This window comes from Salmo salar, unplaced genomic scaffold (assembly GCF_965601325.2).
Source record: "Salmo salar unplaced genomic scaffold, fSalSal1 ptg000432l, whole genome shotgun sequence".
In the NCBI taxonomy this organism is placed as follows: Eukaryota; Metazoa; Chordata; class Actinopteri; order Salmoniformes; family Salmonidae; genus Salmo; species Salmo salar.
Window position 1 is genome coordinate 3,646,814 of NW_027675387.1, and position 20,538 is coordinate 3,667,351.

Below are 20,538 nucleotides of genomic sequence, written 5' to 3' on the forward strand. Positions count from 1 at the left end.
AACTGATGTTGACCTCACACACGTGTTGTTCTGCAGACTGATGGGGAACAGTGGAATGGGCTGTAAGGACTTATGTTACATGTATCTATATTAATCCACTAGTGTTGTTCTGGAGACTGATGGAGAACAGTGGAATGGGCTGTAAGGACTTATGTTACATGTATCTATATTAATCCACTAGTGTTGTTCTGGAGACTGATGGAGAACAGTGGAATGGGCTGTAAGGACTTATGTTACATGTATCTATATTAATCCACTAGTGTTGTTCTGGAGACTGATGGAGAACAGTGGAATGGGCTGTAAGGACTTATGTTACATGTATCTATATTAATCCACTAGTGTTGTTCTGGAGACTGATGGAGAACAGTGGAATGGGCTGTAAGGACTTATGTTACATGTATCTATATTAATCCACTAGTGTTGTTCTGCAGACTGATGGGGAACAGTGGAATGGGCTGTAAGGACTTATGTTACATGTATCTATATTAATACACTAGTGTTGTTCTGCAGACTGATGGGGAACAGTGGAATGGGCTGTAGGGACTTATGTTACATGTATCTATATTAATCCACAAGTGTTGTTCTGCAGACTGATGGGGAACAGTGGAATGGGCTGTAGGGACTTCTGTTACATGTATCTATATTAATCCACTAGTGTTGTTCTGCAGACTGATGGGGAACAGTGGAATGGGCTGTAGGGACTTTTGCAACACAGCTGTGGTTTAGCACAATCTCCTGATTTATTCCGCTTTCAAATTGTCTTTGAACTTTCAGTTCTCCTTTGTGCAGTTAACTGAGAATACTCAGCAGTAAATTAATGTGGTTTCATTAGTGTCTCTCTGCCTTCCCATTGGCTGTCTCTGGATTCTGACCCTCACAGACCACCATTTCGATGTCACATATCGATGTGTGTGTGTGTGTGTGTGTGTGTGTGTGTGTGTGTGTGTGTGTGTGTGTGTGTGTGTGTGTGTGTGTGTGTGTGTGTGTGTGTGTGTGTGTGTGTCTTTGAGTGTGTGCGTGATGCAGAAGCCTAATGGATTATTATGTGTCCATTTTCCATTTAAAATGTGTTTTGTCAGAATTTTGGGCACAGCATTTGTCTCCATAGCAACATGGACAATACTGGTTAAAGCTGAATAGTTTAAATGTTTGATATTGAAACTGTTTGTTAGGGGATGAAATATAATTTTAGCTTCCAAATGAGAGAATTGGGTTTTCATAAGGAAAGAGCCCTGACCAATCAGTGGCCCGCATGAAGAGACAGGGGTTCTAAACTATGAAACACACCCTTCTCCCCTCGCCACTATATAAGACAATGACACAATGTAACCAGGGTTCCACTACATGAGGTCTGCAGCCTCTGCGTTAAAAGGACTCACATGTCAAATACAGAACTAAGTCAACCTCAGCGTGAGCTTTGGTGGCGAATGGTATGAACTTTGAACTTATTCACTACAGAAGTGATACTTCCTAGCAGTTGAGTTAGCAGCGGCCGCTGTAGACGTGGGCTAGGAAAGGACGGACGACGGATCCAGTCTAACAACCAGACGAAGATACCACCACGTATCCAATTTACCACCAGAGACATTCTCCCGAGTACAGGAAGATCTGTTGGCCAACCCGGCCAGCATCTACGACCAATCTACCGAAGCGCAGCTCAGAGTAAATATTTATTGCATTTTCCTTTTCCAAATGGGCGGTAATTTAGAATGCATAAGATACTGTATTTACGATAGCATAGCTGCTTTCTCTTTTCTTGTCTTCACTCTCTTTCATTCAAGCCCAACCCCCTTTGTGTAACAAGCCGCCATGCTGGTTTAGTCCACTAGGGCACATTCTCCTATCATTTCCTTGTAACCATATCTGTTTGTTATGCATTTCTGTGAATTACTTAGATTAGTATATAAATGATTTTAAGACAATTGATGTATGGATGACTCATAGTGAAGCCTGGGTTCGTGCAGATAACCAACAATTTACGACGTTTGGAATGAGATTGACGTGAGGTAAACTAACACATCATTAATCAGAGGACTCATAGATCAGATATTATAATATCTGAAAGTTATATTAGGAAAATTATAACTTTCTAATCTGAATATTTTCCTTAGTGCCCCGACCTCCTAGTTAATTACAGTTACACGATTAATCAGTTTAATCGCGTAATAATAATTACAGAGAGTTATTTGATAAACATGTCTTCAGTTTAATGATGCCAAAGACACGACAACTGCTATATGAATGTCCTCAGTATATTACTGTATAGACTGCTGTATGAATGTCCTCAGTATATTACTGTATAGACTGCTGTATGAATGTCCTCAGTATAGTACTGTATAGACTGCTGTATGAATGTCCTCAGTATATTACTGTATAGACTGCTATATGAATGGCCTCAGTATAGTACTGTATAGACTGCTGTATGAATGTCCTCAGTATAGTACTGTATAGACTGCTATATGAACGTCCTCAGTATAGTACTGTATAGACTGCTGTATGAATGTCCTCAGTATATTACTGTATAGACTGCTGTATGAATGTCCTCAGTATAGTACTGTATAGACTGCTGTATGAATGTCCTCAGTATAGTACTGTATAGACTGCTGTATGAATGTCCTCAGTATATTACTGTATAGACTGCTGTATGAATGTCGTCAGTATATTACTGTATAGACTGCTGTATGAATGTCCTCAGTATAGTACTGTATAGACTGCTGTATGAATGTCCTCAGTATATTACTGTATAGACTGCTGTATGAATGTCCTCAGTATATTACTGTATAGACTGCTGTATGAATGTCGTCAGTATATTACTGTATAGACTGCTGTATGAATGTCGTCAGTATATTACTGTATAGACTGCTGTATGAATGTCCTCAGTATAGTACTGTATAGACTGCTGTATGAATGTGGTCAGTATTAGTACTGTAAGTAGAGGTTATCATGATGGCATGTTCTCTCAAATCAAACCAGGGAGCAAAGTTCAAAGTCAAGCCATTTAGCGGTTCATCATGCGTTACCGTGGAAACGTCTAAGGACTTGAAGTTCATTAGTAAGAGTATTGACGTCTGATAGTTCAGATAATGATTGTGAATATTTGTTGGTTCGGTCAGATAACCTGGAACAAACGTAGTAGATGAAGTGAGTATTATTGTGGAAAACAAATGAAACCACTTCAAAGTCCACATTCAATGTATTTATTACAAAGTCTTCAAAAACCCCAGTCATAGTTTACTAGGCTTACCTCGTTGCTAAGACAACAACACACAAGCCAATCCCTCCCAGCCTGCTTCCATGTAGATCATTTAGATTCAGGTGTGTTGGACTGTACACATTAATATGATTTATTATATACCACAACAACATTACATGTTGGACTGTACACATTAATATGATTTATTATATACCACAACAACATTACATGTTGGACTGTACACATTAATATGATTTATTATTGGAGAATACCATAACAACATTACATGTTGGACTGTACACATTAATATGATTTATTATTGGCGAATACCACAACAACATTACATATTGGACTGTACAGATTAATATGATTTATTATATACCACAACAACATTACATGGTGGACTGTACACATTAATATGATTTATTATATACTACAACAACATTTCATGTTGGACTGTACACATATGATTTATTATATACCACAACAACATTACATGTTGGACTGAACACATTAATATGATTTATTATAAACCACAACAACATGTCATGTTGGACTGTACACATTAATATGATTTATTATATACCACAACAACATTTCATGTTGGACTGAACACATTAATATGATTTATTATATACCACAACAACATTACATGTTGGACTGAACACATTAATATGATTTATTATATACCACAACAACATTACATGTTGGACTGTACACATTAATATGATTTATTATATACCACAACAACATGTCATGTTGGACTGAACACATTAATATGATTTATTATATACCACAACAACATGTCATGTTGGACTGTACACATTAATATGATTTATTATATACCACAACAACATGTCATGTTGGACTGTGCACATTAATATGATTTATTATATACCACAACAACATTACATGTTGGACTGAACACATTAATATGATTTATTATATACCACAACAACATTTCATGTTGGACTGTACACATTAATATGATTTATTATTGGAGAATACCACAACAACATTACATGTTGGACTGAACACATTAATATGATTTATTATATACCACAACAACATTTCATGTTGGACTGTACACATATGATTTATTATATACCACAACAACATTACATGTTGGACTGAACACATTAATATGATTTATTATATACCACAACAACATTACATGTTGGACTGAACACATTAATATGATTTATTATATACCACAACAACATTACATGTTGGACTGAACACATTAATATGATTTATTATATACCACAACAACATTACATGTTGGACTGAACACATTAATATGATTTATTATATACCACAACAACATTACATGTTGGACTGTACACATTAATATGATTTATTATATACCACAACAACATTTCATGTTGGACTGAACACATTAATATGATTTATTATATACCACAACAACATTACATGTTGGACTGTACACATTAATATGATGTATTATATACCACAACAACATTTCATGTTGGACTGTACACATTAATATGATTTATTATATACCACAACAACATTTCATGTTGGACTGTACACATTAATATGATTTATTATATACCACAACAACATTACATGTTGGACTGAACACATTAATATGATTTATTATATACCACAACAACATTTCATGTTGGACTGAACACATTAATATGATTTATTATATACCACAACAACATTTCATGTTGGACTGTACACATTAATATGATTTATTATATACCACAACAACATTACATGTTGGACTGAACAAATTAATGTTATTTATTATATACCACAACAACATGTCATGTTGGACTGTACACATTAATATGATTTATTATATACCACAACAACATTTCATGTTGGACTGAACACATATGATTTATTATATACCACAACAACATTACATGTTGGACTGTACACATTAATATGATTTATTATATACCACAACAACATTTCATGTTGGACTGTACACATTAATATGATTTATTATATACCACAACAACATTACATGTTGGACTGTACACATATGATTTATTATATACCACAACAACATTACATGTTGGACTGAACACATTAATATGATTTATTATATACCACAACAACATTACATGTTGGACTGAACACATTAATATGATTTATTATATACCACAACAACATTACATGTTGGACTGTACACATTAATATGATGTATTATATACCACAACAACATTTCATGTTGGACTGTACACATTAATATGATTTATTATATACCACAACAACATTACATGTTGGACTGTACACATTAATATGATTTATTATATACCACAACAACATTACATGTTGGACTGAAGACATTAATATGAATTATTATATACCACAACAACATTTCATGTTGGACAGAACACATTAATATGATTTATTATATACCACAACAACATTACATGTTGGACTGAACACATTAATATGATTTATTATATACCACAACAACATTACATGTTGGACTGTACACATTAATATGATTTATTATTGGAGAATACCACAACAACATTACATGTTGGACTGTACACATTAATATGATTTATTATATACCACAACAACATTACATGTTGGACTGTACACATTAATATGATTTATTATATACCACAACAACATTTCATGTTGGACTGTACACATTAATATGATTTATTATATACCACAACAACATTACATGTTGGACTGTACACATTAATATGATTTATTTTATACCACAACAACATTTCATGTTGGACTGTACACATTAATATGATTTATTATATACCACAACAACATTACATGTTGGACTGTACACATTAATATGATTTATTATATACCACAACAACATTACATGTTGGACTGAAGACATTAATATGAATTATTATATACCACAACAACATTTCATGTTGGACAGAACACATTAATATGATTTATTATATACCACAACAACATTACATGTTGGACTGAACACATTAATATGATTTATTATATACCACAACAACATTACATGTTGGACTGTACACATTAATGTTATTTATTAAAAACAAAGGAGGACAAAGGCACTCTTCATATAATTCATTTAAATGCCTTTATCTGTATGTTATGTTCAATAGAAACAAAGTTTTAAAAAATCCTACGCGTTTCGGCTGCATGGCCTTCGTCAGGGAGTACAAAGAATAATACAATGACTTCTTTTGAACAGCTTTTCCAATTAGCCCTAATTTGAAGAGGGAGTGGTTACACAATGAATTGGACACACCTAGAGACGCCTTCAAGACCTCTTAGCGGAACACAAGTACGCTATACGGGTAGGCAATGAAGACTACACCATGGCAACCCTGCCTCCCTACAAGCTGTGGGTATTGATCATGTTCCGGCCTCTATTAGAAAAGGGGACCGTCTTAAACAGTTAAACCAAAGGGAAAGTTTTTGGATTTACAAATTACAAGCCACTAAATACCCTGGTTTAAATGAAGATATGGATTTCTCACCATTCCTGTAGGGTTGTGATAGGTCCATTTGCTATCATCTAGTGGTCATTTTGCTCAATTGCCCTCAGCTATGTTTAGACTATTGTTGTTCATGTTTGGCTGTGTTCTAGTGTACTATGGAATATATTGCTTTCTTATTCTTCACACTTCTCCCAGTCATGTTTAAGGTTAGAACTACCTTTCTAAGTGTTCTGATACTTCTAGCTTGGAGTTGTATTTTTTTTGATAACATAGCTACAGTATTTCACTTTGTAATGTGTATAGTATTGCTTACTAGGTGTGTCCAATCAATTTTAACCACTCCCTCTTCAAATTAGGGCTAATTGGAAAAGCTGTTCAAAGGAGGACATTGTATTATTTCTTTGTACTCCCTGACGAAGGCCATGCAGCCGAAACGCGTCAGATTTTTAAAACCTTGTTTCTATTGAACATGCCATACAAATAAAGGCATTTTAATCAATTATATGAAGAGTGCCTTGGTCCTCCTTTCTATTTTATACTGTACTCTGTATTTCACACAGTGAGTCTATGCAACCTATTATGTGTCAACGGAAGCACATTTTACTTCTGAACGTGTTTAGGCTTGCCATAACAAAGGGGTTGAATACTTTCTGACTCAAGACATTTCAGATTTAAATCTTTTATTCATTTGTAAAAAAGAAAAGAAAAACATATTTCCACTTTGACATTATGAGTTATTGTGTGTAGGACAGTGACAGTAAAATCTCAATTTAATCGATTAAAAAATACAGCGTGTAAACAACAAAATGTGGAAAAGGTCTAGGCAGTGAATACTTTCTGAAGGCCCTGTAGCTGGTATCATGACTTTCAGCATGCCAATCAATATCATAACTAAAATTGAGAAAGAACTATCTCACAGATCCAGGAATGGTTAAATGAACACGGATAGTCATGCCATGGTCCTTGGTCTGATGAACTGTGAGTTAACAACACACAGTTCTCCACTCCACCACCATTAGGCTGTCCACTCCCCCAGTACCTGCAGTAGAAATAACACAGTTAGACTGACCACTCTCTCAGAACCTAGAGTATGAACAACACAGAATCAGTCCTACCCCTTACACGGTGGTCAGAGTTGTTAGAGCAGTAGTCTCTTACTTTGGGGTGGTCAGTGGGTTGCCGTCCACCCATTTCCAGGTCCCCTCAGTAACAGTGTCAGTCAGACCAATCCAGAAACCCTTGTTGAGGTGGAAGAGAAACTCCTGTTGGTGAGAAAGAGCTGATATTGTCAACTACTATAGACTACATGTGTTAAATACTGGAAGATACATTACTGACCAAGGGATGTTTGATCATAACCCCCCCGCCATATCTCTCTCTCTTTCTCTCTCACCTGTTCCTTATCACTGTTGATGATCACCAGGTCTGCTCCTCTCTCCAGACAGTCATCTTTGCTCTCCCCCCAGGTTTTAGTCTCAGTAGACAGGAAGTACCAACTGGATTCAAACTTCTTCCAGTCTTTAGGGCAGGTTTGTTCTACAAGACAAAAACATGAATTTCCATCTTATTATTCTGCACCTATTATTTTAGAATACAAACACAAGTTGACTGCATATTAGATATATGATGTTATGATCATTTATTTGGTAAACTCACTCAGATTAGAGAACTTTCTCATGAGATCATTTTTCTCTTTCTGTTGCTGGGCTCTCTCTTTAGTCAGGGTGTTACTGCTGGTCTGTAGTTGGTCTCTCTCTTTAGTCAGCTTGTTGTAACTGGTCTGTAGCTGGTCTCTCTTTAGTCAGAAGGCTGTAACTGGCCTGTAGCTGGTCTCTCTCTGTTGAGTCGTGATGACCAATTACTCCATCTGTAAAAGGGAAAAGTTAATCAAACATGTAACTACCACACCATTGATGATTAAGGATGATTAAGGATGATTAAGTATGATTAAGGTTGATTAAGGATGATTAAGGATGATTAAGGATGATTAAGTATTCTACTTAAGTCTCAGTGACAAAATACTAAACTTACAGTAGACAGACAGGCCTATGATCCCAGTCAGTAGGAGGACAGACAGCAGCCCCAGACACACTGCAGCTACTCCAGAGGGTCTCTTCCACCACTGGAAATGTACTGAATCACAAATTATTAAAGTATGGTATTTGGTAATGTGTTTTACTGTATCATCCACGATTGGGACAAATAAATAAAATAAAATTGTATTTGTCACATGCGCCGTATCCAACAGGTGTTTTAACCTGTTGGGGCTACAGGTTAGCAATGAACCCCGAGACGGGATTGCTAACAAGGCTGGAAATTCAAAACATCAAAAATCTAATAATTTCAATTTCTCAAACAAGCAACTATTTTACACCATTTAAAAGATAAACATCTCCTTATTCCAACCACATTGTTCGATTTTCAAAGAGGCTTTACGGCAAAAGCATAAAGTTAGATTATGTTAGGACAGTACATAGCCACAAAAGTACAAACATCCATTTTCAATTCAAGGTCAGGCGTCACCAAAAGCAGAAACCAGCTAAAATTATGCACTAACCTTTGGCAATCTCCATCAGATGACACTCCTAGGACATTATGTTATACAATACATGCATTTTTTGTTCCATCAAGTTCATATTTATGTCCAAAAACAGCATTTTACAGTAGCGTGAAATTCAGATTTTTTTCTTCTCTGAAGTGCTTCCGGTGAACAACGTTACAATTTACAAAATTACTATTCGAAAACATTGGTAAATTATAATATTGTGATTCAAATAATAATAGTTTATCATTTCGTAAATGCTACTGTATTGCCAGATTTCAAAATAACTTTACTGGGAAATCACAAGTTGCAATAAACCGGGTGCTGTGCTAAGAACAATAGGCTAGGCTATATAAGTTAGCATCATCTTGTAACCAGCTAATATCAATAATACTATCGTCAATAATCCCTTACCTTTGATTATCTTCATCCATTGGCACTTCCAGGAATCCCAGGTCCACTACAAATGTGGTTTCTTTTGACAAAGTTCATAATTGATGTCCAAATAACTCCAAGTTGTTCCATGTTGTTAGCGCTTCGGTGGCTACTCAAAAGTAGCGCGGGCGGGGGGTGGGAAGTCACGGCGAAAAGTTAAAAAAGTTTAAAAAATAATCTATTTACGTTCGTTCAAACATGTCAAACGTTGTTTAGCATCAATCTTTAGAGCCATTTTTAACGTGAAACATCAGTAATGTTTCAACACGACCGCTCCTGTGTCTAGAAAAACATCTTTGAAAATTGTCTCGAGTCACATGATTGAGCAGGTGCAGGCAATAATGGAAGTGACGACATCCCAGGGAGGTCAACTTCCCTTCCTTGTCATCCGGTCTCTGTTGATCATAGACGCTTCAAACAACTTTATAAAGATCGCTGACATCTAGTGGAAGCCGTAGGAGTTGCGAAATGAATCCTTTCTCACTGTGGTATCTATTAAACAATGATAAAAAAAAATAGTACAGCCACAAAATTCTTTTTTTCTCTCAGGTTTTCTCAGGTTTTTGCCTGCCATATGAGTTTTGTTATACTTACAGACACCATTCAAACAGTTTTAGAAAATTCAGAGTGTTTTCTATCCAAATCTGGTAATAATATGCATATCCTAGCTTCTGAGTTGGTGTAGGTGGCAGTTAAAAATGGGCACATATTTTTTTCAAAATTCTCAATACTGCCCCCGTAGCCCATTAAGAAAAATACAAAAAAATGAAAATAAATAAAAGTAACAAATAATTAAAGAGCAGCAGTAAAATACCAATAGCAGGGCTTTATACAGGGAGTACCGGTACAGAGTCAGTGTGCGGGAGCACTGGTGTCGAGGTAATTGAGGTAATATGTACATGTAGGTAGAGTTATTAAAGTTACTATGCATAGATAATAAACAGAGTAGCAGCAGGGTAAAAGAGGGGGGGGGACAATGCAAATAGTCTGGGTAGCCATTTGATTAGATGTTCAGGAGTCTTATGGCTTGGGGGTAGAAACTGTTTATAAGCCTCTTGGACCTAGACTTAGGCACTCTGTTACTGCTTGCCATGCGATAACAGAGAGAACAGTCTATGACTAGGGTGGCTGGAGTCTTTGACAATGTTTAAGGCCTTCCTCTGACACCGCCTGGTATAGAGGTCCTGGATGGCAGGAAGTTTGGCCCAGTGATGTACTGGGCTGTATGCACTACCCTTTGTAGTGCCTTGCTGTCGGAGGCCGAGCAGTTGCCATACCAGGCAGTGGTGCAACCAGTTAGGATGCTCTCGGTGGTGCAGCGTTAGAACCTTTTGAGGATCTGAGGACCCATGCCAAATGTTTTCAGTCTGTTGTGCCCTCTTTTCAGATTTTGTTGGCTGGAGTGTGTCAGCAGTTCCTGCAAGAGGAAGGCATTGATGCTATGGACTGGCCCGCCCGTTCCCCAGACCTGAATCCAATTGAGCACCTCTGGGACATCATGTCTCACTCCATCCACCAACGCCACGTTGCACCACAGACTGTCCAGGAGTTGGCGGATGCTTTAGTCCAGGTCTGGGAGGAGATCCCTCAGGAGACCATCCGCCACCTCATCAGGAGCATGTCCAGGCGTTGTAGGGAGGTCATACAGGCACGTGGAGGCCACACACACTACTGAGCCTCATTTTGACTTGTTTTAAGGACATTACATCAAAGTTGGATCAGCCTGTAGTGTGTTTTTCCACTTTAATTTTGAGTGTGACTCCAAATCCAGACCTCCATGGGTTGATAAATTGGATTTCAATAAATTATTATTGTGTGATTTTGTTGTCAGCACATTCAACTATGTAAAGAAAAAAGTATTTCATAAGATTATTTCATTCATTAAGATCTAGGATGTGTTATTTTAGTGTTCCCTTTATTTTTTTGAGCAATGTATAATCAAACTAAGGGTGGTGGGAGTCATATCATGTATTATATTATCACACTAAGGCTGGTGGGAGTCATATCATGTATTATATAATCACACTAAGGCTGGTGGGAGTCATATCATGTATTATATTATCACACTAATGCTGGTGGGAGTCATATCATGTAGTATATTATCACACTAAGGCTGGTGGGAGTCATATCATGTATTATATTATCACACTAAGGCTGGTGGGAGTCATATCATGTATTATATTATCACACTAAGGCTGGTGGGAGTCACGTAGTGGCCAGGGTTGTGCTAATTTCACAATTTCCCCTTCACTGTGGTTGACTGATAAAGGGTTTCACTACCTAAAGTCACACAGACGCAGGACTTTGCGGGGAGAAGACACAGCTATAGACGTATATTAGAGTTGAGGTTAGAAGTTACTGTATTTCACCACAAGTGTGTTAAGATGTCAGAGGGAGTCTATGAAAACTCAGATGGATTTGAAGACGATGAGCTTGATGCAATGAAGAACACAGAGATTGATGACCAATTATATTCCAATGTAAGAGCCTTCAAGCCCAGTTCAAGAGATGGAGTTGTTGCTTCAGGTAAGATTACACACACACACACACACACACACACACACACACACACACACACACACACACACACACACACACACACACACACACACACACACACACACACACACACACACACACACACACACTAAACAGGTGAGATTGCCATGTAGTAATATGGCTTTGTTCTGGACGACTGTGTGATCACGCTCTCCATAGCCGATGTGAGTAAGACCTTTAGACAGGTCAACATTCACAAGGCCGCAGGGCCAGACGGATTACCAGGACGTGTACTCTGAGCATGTGCTGACCAACTTGCAAGTGTCTTCACTTACATTTTCAACCTCTCCCTGTCTGTCTGTAATCCCAACATGTTTTAAGTAGGGGAGGTTCATAGATTTGAAGTACAGTGAAATTATCATCATTATTAGGTTTTGTTTGTAGTCAACTTATGGGTTTCTGAATCGGTGTAGTTTAACCTGTTAGGGCTAGGGGGCAGTATTGACACGGCTGGATAAAAAACGTACCCGATTTAATCTGGTTACTACTCCTGCCCAGTAACTAGAATATGCATATAATTATTGGCTTTGGATAGAAAACACCCTAAAGTTTCTAAAACTGTTTGAATGGTGTCTGTGAGTATAACAGAACTCATATGGCAGGCCAAAACCTGAGAAGATTTCAAGCAGGAAGTGGCCTGTCTGAGAAGTAGTGTTTCATCTTGGCTCTTTTTATTGAAGACTCAGGATCTGTGCAATAACGTGACACTTCCTACGTCTTCCATAGGGTCTCAGAGCCCGGGAAAAAGCTGAACGATATCGATGCAGGCTCTGGCTGAAACACTTTATCGCTTTTGGCAAGTGGCCACACAGAGTACTATGGGCTTAGGCGCGTGCCCGCTTCGACCGAATGCTTTCTTTTCCTTTGTCTGTTTACCTAAAGATTCCCGGTCTGAATATTATCGCTTTTTTATGAGAAAAATGGCATAAAAATTGATTTTAAACAGCGGTTGACATGCGTCGAAGTACGGTAATGGAATATTTAGAATTTTTTTGTCACGAATTGCGCCATGCTCGCCACCCTTATTTACCCTTTAGGATAGTGTCTAGAACGCACAAACAAAACGCCGCTGTTTGGATATAACGATGGATTATTTTGGACCAAACCAACATTTGTTATTGAAGTAGAAGTCCTGGGAGTGCATTCTGACAAAGACAACAAAGGTAATAACATTTTTCTTATAGTAAATCTGACTTTGATGAGTGCTAAACTTGCTGGGTGTCTAAATAGCTAGCCCTGTGATGCCGGGCTATCTACTGAGAATTTTGCAAAATGTGCTTTCACCGAAAAGCTATTTTAAAATCGGACATATTGAGTGCATAGAGGAGTTCTGTATCTATAATTCTTAAAATAATTGTTATGCTTTTTGTGAACGTTTATCGTGAGTAATTTAGTAAATTCACCGGCAGTGTTCGGTGGGAATGCTAGTCACATGCTAGTCACTTGCTAATGTAAAAAGCTGGTTTTTGATATAAATATGAACATGATTGAACAAAACATGCATGTATTGTATAACATAATGTCCTAGGGTTGTCATCTGATGAAGATCATCAAAGGTTAGTGCTACATTTAGCTGTGGTTTGGGTTTATGTGACATTATATGCTAGCTTGAAAAATGGGTGTATGATTATTTCTGGCTGGGTACTCTGCTGACATAATCTAATGTTTTGCTTTCGTTGTAAAGCCTTTTTGAAATCGGACAGTGTGGTTAGATTAACAAGAGTCTTATCTTTAAAATGGTGTAAAATAGTCATATTTTTGAAAAATTGAAGTAATAGCATATCTAAGGTATTTGAAAATTGCGCCACAGGATTCAACTGGCTGTTGAGTAGGTTAGCCCATAGAGGTTAAGCAGACCACCCTGTGCCCAAGAACACTAAGGTAACCTGCCTAAATGACTACCGACCCGTAGCAACAGTTAGTGGAAGGCTGGTAATGGCTCACATCAACACCATTATCCCAGAAACCCAAGACCCACTCCAATTTGCATATCGCCCAAACAAATCCACAGATGATGCAATCTCTATTGCACTCCACACTGCCCTTTCCCACCTGGACAAAAGGAACACCTATGTGAGAATGCTATTCCTTGACTACAGATCCGTGTTCAACACCATAGTACCCTCAACGCTCATCAATAAGCTAAGGACCCTGGGACTAAACACCTCCCTCTGTAACTGGATTCTGGACTTCCAGACGGGCCGCCCCCCAGGTGGTAAGGGTAGGTAACAACACATCCGCCACGCTGATCCTCAACACGGGGGCCCCTCAGGGGTGCGTGCTCAGTACCCTCCTGTACTCCCTGTTCACTCATGACTGCATGGCCAGGCATGACTCCAACACCATCATTAAGTTTGCCGATGACACAACAGGGGTAGGCCTGATCACCGACAATAACGAGACAGCCTATAGGGAGGAGGTCAGAGACCTGGCCATGTGGTGCAAGGACAACAACCTCTCCCTCAACGTGATCAAGACAAAGGAGATGATCGCGGACTACAGGAAAAGGAGGACCGAGCATGCCCCTGTTCTCATCGATGGGGCTGTAGTGGAGCAGGTTGAGAGTTTCAAGTTCTTTGGTGTCCACATCACCAACAAACTAACATGGTCCAAACACACCAAGACGGTTGTGAAGAGGGCACAACAAAATCTGAAAAGAGGGCACAACAGACTGAAAACATTTGGCATGGGTCCTCAGATCCTCAAAAGGTTCTAACGCTGCACCACCGAGAGCATCCTAACTGGTTGCACCACTGCCTGGTATGGCAACTGCTCGGCCTCCGACAGCAAGGCACTACAAAGGGTAGTGCATACAGCGCAGTACATCACTGGGCCAAACTTCCTGCCATCCAGGACCTCTATACCAGGCGGTGTCAGAGGAAGGCCCTAAACATTGTCAAAGACTCCAGCCACCCTAGTCATAGACTGTTCTCTCTGTTATCGCATGGCAAGCAGTAACAGAGTGCCTAAGTCTAGGTCCAAGAGGCTTATAAACAGTTTCTACCCCCAAGCCATAAGACTCCTGAACATCTAATCAAATGGCTACCCAGACTATTTGCATTGTCCCCCCCCTCTTTTACCCTGCTGCTACTCTGTTTATTATCTATGCATAGTAACTTTAATAACTCTACCTACATGTACATATTACCTCAATTACCTCAACACCAGTGCTCCCGCACACTGACTCTGTACCGGTACTCCCTGTATAAAGCCCTGCTATTGGTATTTTACTGCTGCTCTTTAATTATTTGTTACTTTTATTTATTTTCATTTTTTTGTATTTTTCTTAATGGGCTACGGGGGCAGTATTGAGAATTTTGAAAAAAATATGTGCCCATTTTTAACTGCCACCTACACCAACTCAGAAGCTAGGATATGCATATTATTACCAGATTTGGATAGAAAACACTCTGAATTTTCTAAAACTGTTTGAATGGTGTCTGTAAGTATAACAAAACTCATATGGCAGGCAAAAACCTGAGAAAACCTGAGAGAAAAAAAGAATTTTGTGGCTGTACTATTTTTTTTTATCATTGTTTAATAGATACCACAGTGAGAAAGGATTCATTTCGCAACTCCTACGGCTTCCACTAGATGTCAGCGATCTTTATAAAGTTGTTTGAAGCGTCTATGATCAACAGAGACCGGATGACAAGGAAGGGAAGTTGACCTCCCTGGGATGTCGTCACTTCCATTATTGCCTGCACCTGCTCAATCATGTGACTCGAGACAATTTTCAAAGATGTTTTTCTAGACACAGGAGCGGTCGTGTTGAAACATTACTGATGTTTCACGTTAAAAATGGCTCTAAAGATTGATGCTAAACAACGTTTGACATGTTTGAACGAACGTAAATAGATTATTTTTTAAACTTTTTTAACTTTTCGCCGTGACTTCCCACCCCCCGCCCGCGCTACTTTTGAGTAGCCACCGAAGCGCTAACAACATGGAACAACTTGGAGTTATTTGGACATCAATTATGAACTTTGTCAAAAGAAACCACATTTGTAGTGGACCTGGGATTCCTGGAAGTGCCAATGGATGAAGATAATCAAAGGTAAGGGATTATTGACGATAGTATTATTGATATTAGCTGGTTACAAGATGATGCTAACCTATATAGCCTAGCCTATTGTTCTTAGCACAGCACCCGGTTTATTGCAACTTGTGATTTCCCAGTAAAGTTATTTTGAAATCTGGCAATACAGTAGCATTTACGAAATGATAAACTATTATTATTTGAATCACAATATTATAATTTACCAATGTTTTCGAATAGTAATTTTGTAAATTGTAACGTTGTTCACCGGAAGCACTTCAGAGAAGAAAAAAATCTGAATTTCACGCTACAGTAAAATGCTGTTTTTGGATATAAATATGAACTTGATGGAACAAAAAATGCATGTATTGTATAACATAATGTCCTAGGAGTGTCATCTGATGGAGATTGCCAAAGGTTAGTGCATAATTTTAGCTGGTTTCTGCTTTTGGTGACGCCTGACCTTGAATTGAAAATGGATGTTTGTACTTTTGTGGCTATGTACTGTCCTAACATAATCTAACTTTATGCTTTTGCCGTAAAGCCTCTTTGAAAATCGAACAATGTGGTTGGAATAAGGAGATGTTTATCTTTTAAATGGTGTAAAATAGTTGCTTGTTTGAGAAATTGAAATTATTAGATTTTTGATGTTTTGAATTTCCAGCCTTGTTAGCAATCCCGTCTCGGGGTTCATTGCTAACCTGTAGCCCCAACAGGTTAAATCACCTGTTGGATACGGCGCATGTGACAAATACAATTTTATTTTATTTATTTGTCCCAATCGTGGATGATACAGTAAAACACATTACCAAATACCATACTTTAATAATTTGTGATTCAGTACATTTCCAGTGGTGGAAGAGTAGCTGCAGTGTGTCTGGGGCTGCTGTGTGTTCTCCTACTGACTGGGATCATAGGCCTGTCTGTCTACTGTAAGTTTAGTATTTTGTCACTGAGACTTAAGTAGAATACTTAATCATCCTTAATCATCCTTAATCATCCTTAATCAACCTTAATCATACTTAATCATCCTTAATCATCCTTAATCATCAATGGTGTGGTAGTTACATGTTTGATTAACTTTTCCCTTTTACAGATGGAGTAATTGGTCATCACGACTCAACAGAGAGAGACCAGCTACAGGCCAGTTACAGCCTTCTGACTAAAGAGGGAGACCAGCTACAGACCAGTTACAGCCTTCTGACTAAAGAGAGAGACCAGCTACAGACCAGTTACAGCCTTCTGACTAAAGAGAGAGACCAGCTACAGACCAGTTACAGCCTTCTGACTAAAGAGAGAAACCAACTACAGACCAGCAGTAACACCCTGACTAAAGAGAGAGACCAGCAACAGACCAGCAGTAACACCCTGACTAAAGAGAGAGACCAGCAACAGACCAGCAGTAACACCCTGACTAAAGAGAGAGACCAGCAACAGAAAGAGAAAAATGATCTCATGAGAAAGTTCTCTAATCTGAGTGAGTTTACCAAATAAATGATCATAACATCACATATCTAATATCCAGTCAACTTGTGTTTGTATTCTAAAATAATAGGTGCAGAATAATAAGATGGAAATTCATGTTTTTGTCTTGTAGAACAAACCTGCCCTAAAGACTGGAAGAAGTTTGAATCCAGTTGGTACTTCCTGTCTACTGAGACTAAAACCCGGGGGGAGAGCAAAGATGACTGTCTGGAGAGAGGAGCAGACCTGGTGATCATCAACAGTGATAAGGAACAGGTGAGAGAGAAAGAGAGAGAGATATGGCGGGGGGGTTATGATCAAACATCCCTTGGTCAGTAATGTATCTTCCAGTATTTAACACATGTAGTCTATAGTAGTTGACAATATCAGCTCTTTCTCACCAACAGGAGTTTCTCTTCCACCTCAACAAGGGTTTCTGGATTGGTCTGACTGACACTGTTACTGAGGGGACCTGGAAATGGGTGGACGGCAACCCACTGACCACCCCAAAGTAAGAGACTACTGCTCTAACAACTCTGACCACCGTGTAAGGGGTAGGACTGATTCTGTGTGTTTTTCATACTCTAGGTTCTTAGAGAGTATCCAGTCTAACTGTATTGTTCATACTCTAGGTTCTGAGAGAGTATCCAGTCTAACTGTGTTGTTCATACTCTAGGTTCTGAGAGAGTATCCAGTCTAACTGTATTGTTCATACTCTAGGTTCTGAGAGAGTATCCAGTCTAACTGTATTGTTCATACTCTAGGTTCTGAGAGAGTATCCAGTCTAACTGTATTGTTCATACTCTAGGTTCTGAGAGAGTGGTCAGTCTAACTGTATTGTTCATACTCTAGGTTCTGAGAGAGTGGTCAGTCTAACTGTATTGTTCATACTCTAGGTTCTGAGAGAGTATCCAGTCTAACTGTATTGTTCATACTCTAGGTTCTGAGAGAGTGGTCAGTCTAACTGTGTTGTTCATACTCTAGGTTCTGAGAGAGTATCCAGTCTAGCTCTGTATTGTTCATACTCTAGGTTCTGAGAGAGTGGTCAGTCTAACTGTGTTGTTCATACTCTAGGTTCTGAGAGAGTGGTCAGTCTAACTGTGTTGTTCATACTCTAGGTTCTGAGAGAGTGGTCAGTCTAACTGTGTTGTTCATACTCTAGGTTCTGAGAGAGTTGTCAGTCTAACTGTGTTGTTCATACTCTAGGTTCTGAGAGAGTGGTCAGTCTAACTGTATTGTTCATACTCTAGGTTCTGAGAGAGTGGTCAGTCTAACTGTGTTGTTCATACTCTAGGTTCTGAGAGAGTGGTCAGTCTAACTGTGTTGTTCATACTCTAGGTTCTGAGAGAGTGGTCAGTCTAACTGTGTTGTTCATACTCTAGGTTCTGAGAGAGTGGTCAGTCTAACTGTATTGTTCATACTCTAGGTCCTGAGAGAGTATCCAGTCTAACTGTATTGTTCATACTCTAGGTCCTGAGAGAGTATCCAGTCTAACTGTATTGTTCATACTCTAGGTTCTTAGAGAGTATCCAGTCTAACTGTATTGTTCATACTCTAGGTCCTGAGAGAGTATCCAGTCTAGCTCTGTATTGTTCATACTCTAGGTTCTGAGAGAGTGGTCAGTCTAACTGTATTGTTCATACTCTAGGTTCTGAGAGAGTATCCAGTCTAGCTCTGTATTGTTCATACTCTAGGTTCTGAGAGAGTATCCAGTCTAACTGTATTGTTCATACTCTAGGTTCTGAGAGAGTGGTCAGTCTAACTGTGTTGTTCATACTCTAGGTTCTGAGAGAGTATCCAGTCTAACTGTATTGTTCATACTCTAGGTCCTGAGAGAGTATCCAGTCTAGCTCTGTATTGTTCATACTCTAGGTTCTGAGAGAGTATCCAGTCTAACTGTATTGTTCATACTCTAGGTTCTGAGAGAGTATCCAGTCTAACTGTATTGTTCATACTCTAGGTTCTTAGAGAGTATCCAGTCTAACTGTATTGTTCATACTCTAGGTTCTGAGAGAGTGGTCAGTCTAGCTCTGTATTGTTCATACTCTAGGTTCTGAGAGAGTGGTCAGTCTAGCTCTGTGTTGTTCATACTCTAGGTTCTGAGAGAGTGGTCAGTCTAACTGTATTGTTCATACTCTAGGTCCTGAGAGAGTATCCAGTCTAGCTCTGTATTGTTCATACTCTAGGTTCTGAGAGAGTATCCAGTCTAACTGTATTGTTCATACTCTAGGTTCTGAGAGAGTGGTCAGTCTAACTGTATTGTTCATACTCTAGGTTCTGAGAGAGTATCCAGTCTAACTGTATTGTTCATACTCTAGGTTCTGCGAGAGTATCCAGTCTAACTGTATTGTTCATACTCTAGGTTCTGAGAGAGTGGTCAGTCTAGCTCTGTATTGTTCATACTCTAGGTTCTGAGAGAGTGGTCAGTCTAACTGTGTTATTTCTACTGCAGGTACTGGGGGAGTGGACAGCCTAATGGTGGTGGAGTGGAGAACTGTGTGTTGTTAACTCACAGTTCATCAGACCAAGGACCATGGCATGACTATCCGTGTTCATTTAACCATTCCTGGATCTGTGAGATATAGTTCTTTCTCACTTTTAGTTATGATGTTGATTGTCATGCTGAAAGTCATGATATGTCACGTCCTGACCAGCAGATGGAGCTAGTGTTTTAGTTTTGGGGTCAGGACGTGGCATGTTTGTATTGGTTTAATGTTGGGTGGATGATTGGGACTTCCAATTGAAGGCAGGTGTGTTGAGTTGCCTTTGATTGGAAGTCCTATATAGGTGTGTGTGTTTTTCTTTGGGGTTGTGGGTGGTTGTTTTTTGCACTGCGTTTCTAGCCTGCAGAACTGTAGCTGTTGTTACT

The 20,538-nt window shown here is 38.7% G+C and overlaps 2 protein-coding genes across 2 annotated transcripts; one reads left to right on the forward strand and one right to left on the reverse strand.

Annotated features, from left to right (window-relative positions):
* The first annotated feature begins 1,316 nt into the window (after nucleotides 1-1,316).
* Nucleotides 1,317-18,232, forward strand: LOC123733302 (uncharacterized). The gene is made up of 5 exons (XM_082971883.1): nucleotides 1,317-1,662; nucleotides 10,995-12,133; nucleotides 17,302-17,682; nucleotides 17,803-17,945; nucleotides 18,077-18,232. The coding sequence occupies exons 2-5, from the start codon at nucleotides 11,992-11,994 to the stop codon at nucleotides 18,182-18,184; spliced, it is 774 nt and encodes a 257-aa protein (XP_082828009.1). The 5' UTR covers nucleotides 1,317-1,662; nucleotides 10,995-11,991; the 3' UTR covers nucleotides 18,185-18,232.
* On the reverse strand, nucleotides 7,294-8,721 carry LOC123735947 (C-type lectin domain family 4 member E). Its single transcript, XM_045713117.2, has 5 exons — nucleotides 8,662-8,721; nucleotides 8,287-8,497; nucleotides 8,024-8,166; nucleotides 7,789-7,892; nucleotides 7,294-7,669 (listed from the first exon to the last, which is right to left on the reverse strand). Exons 2-5 carry the CDS (start codon nucleotides 8,306-8,308, stop codon nucleotides 7,522-7,524), a joined length of 417 nt encoding a protein of 138 aa, XP_045569073.1. The 5' UTR covers nucleotides 8,309-8,497; nucleotides 8,662-8,721; the 3' UTR covers nucleotides 7,294-7,521.
* Nucleotides 18,233-20,538: the final 2,306 nt, after the last annotated feature.

Bases quoted from the DNA above. Each gene is read 5' to 3' on its own strand.
- LOC123735947 (XM_045713117.2), bottom strand. From the start codon at position 8,308: ATGAGAAAGTTCTCTAATCTGA. The intron at 8,167-8,286 runs GTGAGTTTACCA...TTTGTCTTGTAG, and splicing joins GAGAAAGTTCTCTAATCTGA to AACAAACCTGCCCTAAAGAC. The intron at 7,670-7,788 runs GTAAGAGACTAC...TTTCTACTGCAG, and splicing joins AACCCACTGACCACCCCAAA to GTACTGGGGGAGTGGACAGC.
- LOC123733302 (XM_082971883.1), top strand. From the start codon at position 11,992: ATGTCAGAGGGAGTCTATGAAAACTCAGATGGATTTGAAGACGATGAG. The intron at 12,134-17,301 runs GTAAGATTACAC...TCCCTTTTACAG, and splicing joins AGATGGAGTTGTTGCTTCAG to ATGGAGTAATTGGTCATCAC. The intron at 17,683-17,802 runs GTGAGTTTACCA...TTTGTCTTGTAG, and splicing joins GAGAAAGTTCTCTAATCTGA to AACAAACCTGCCCTAAAGAC.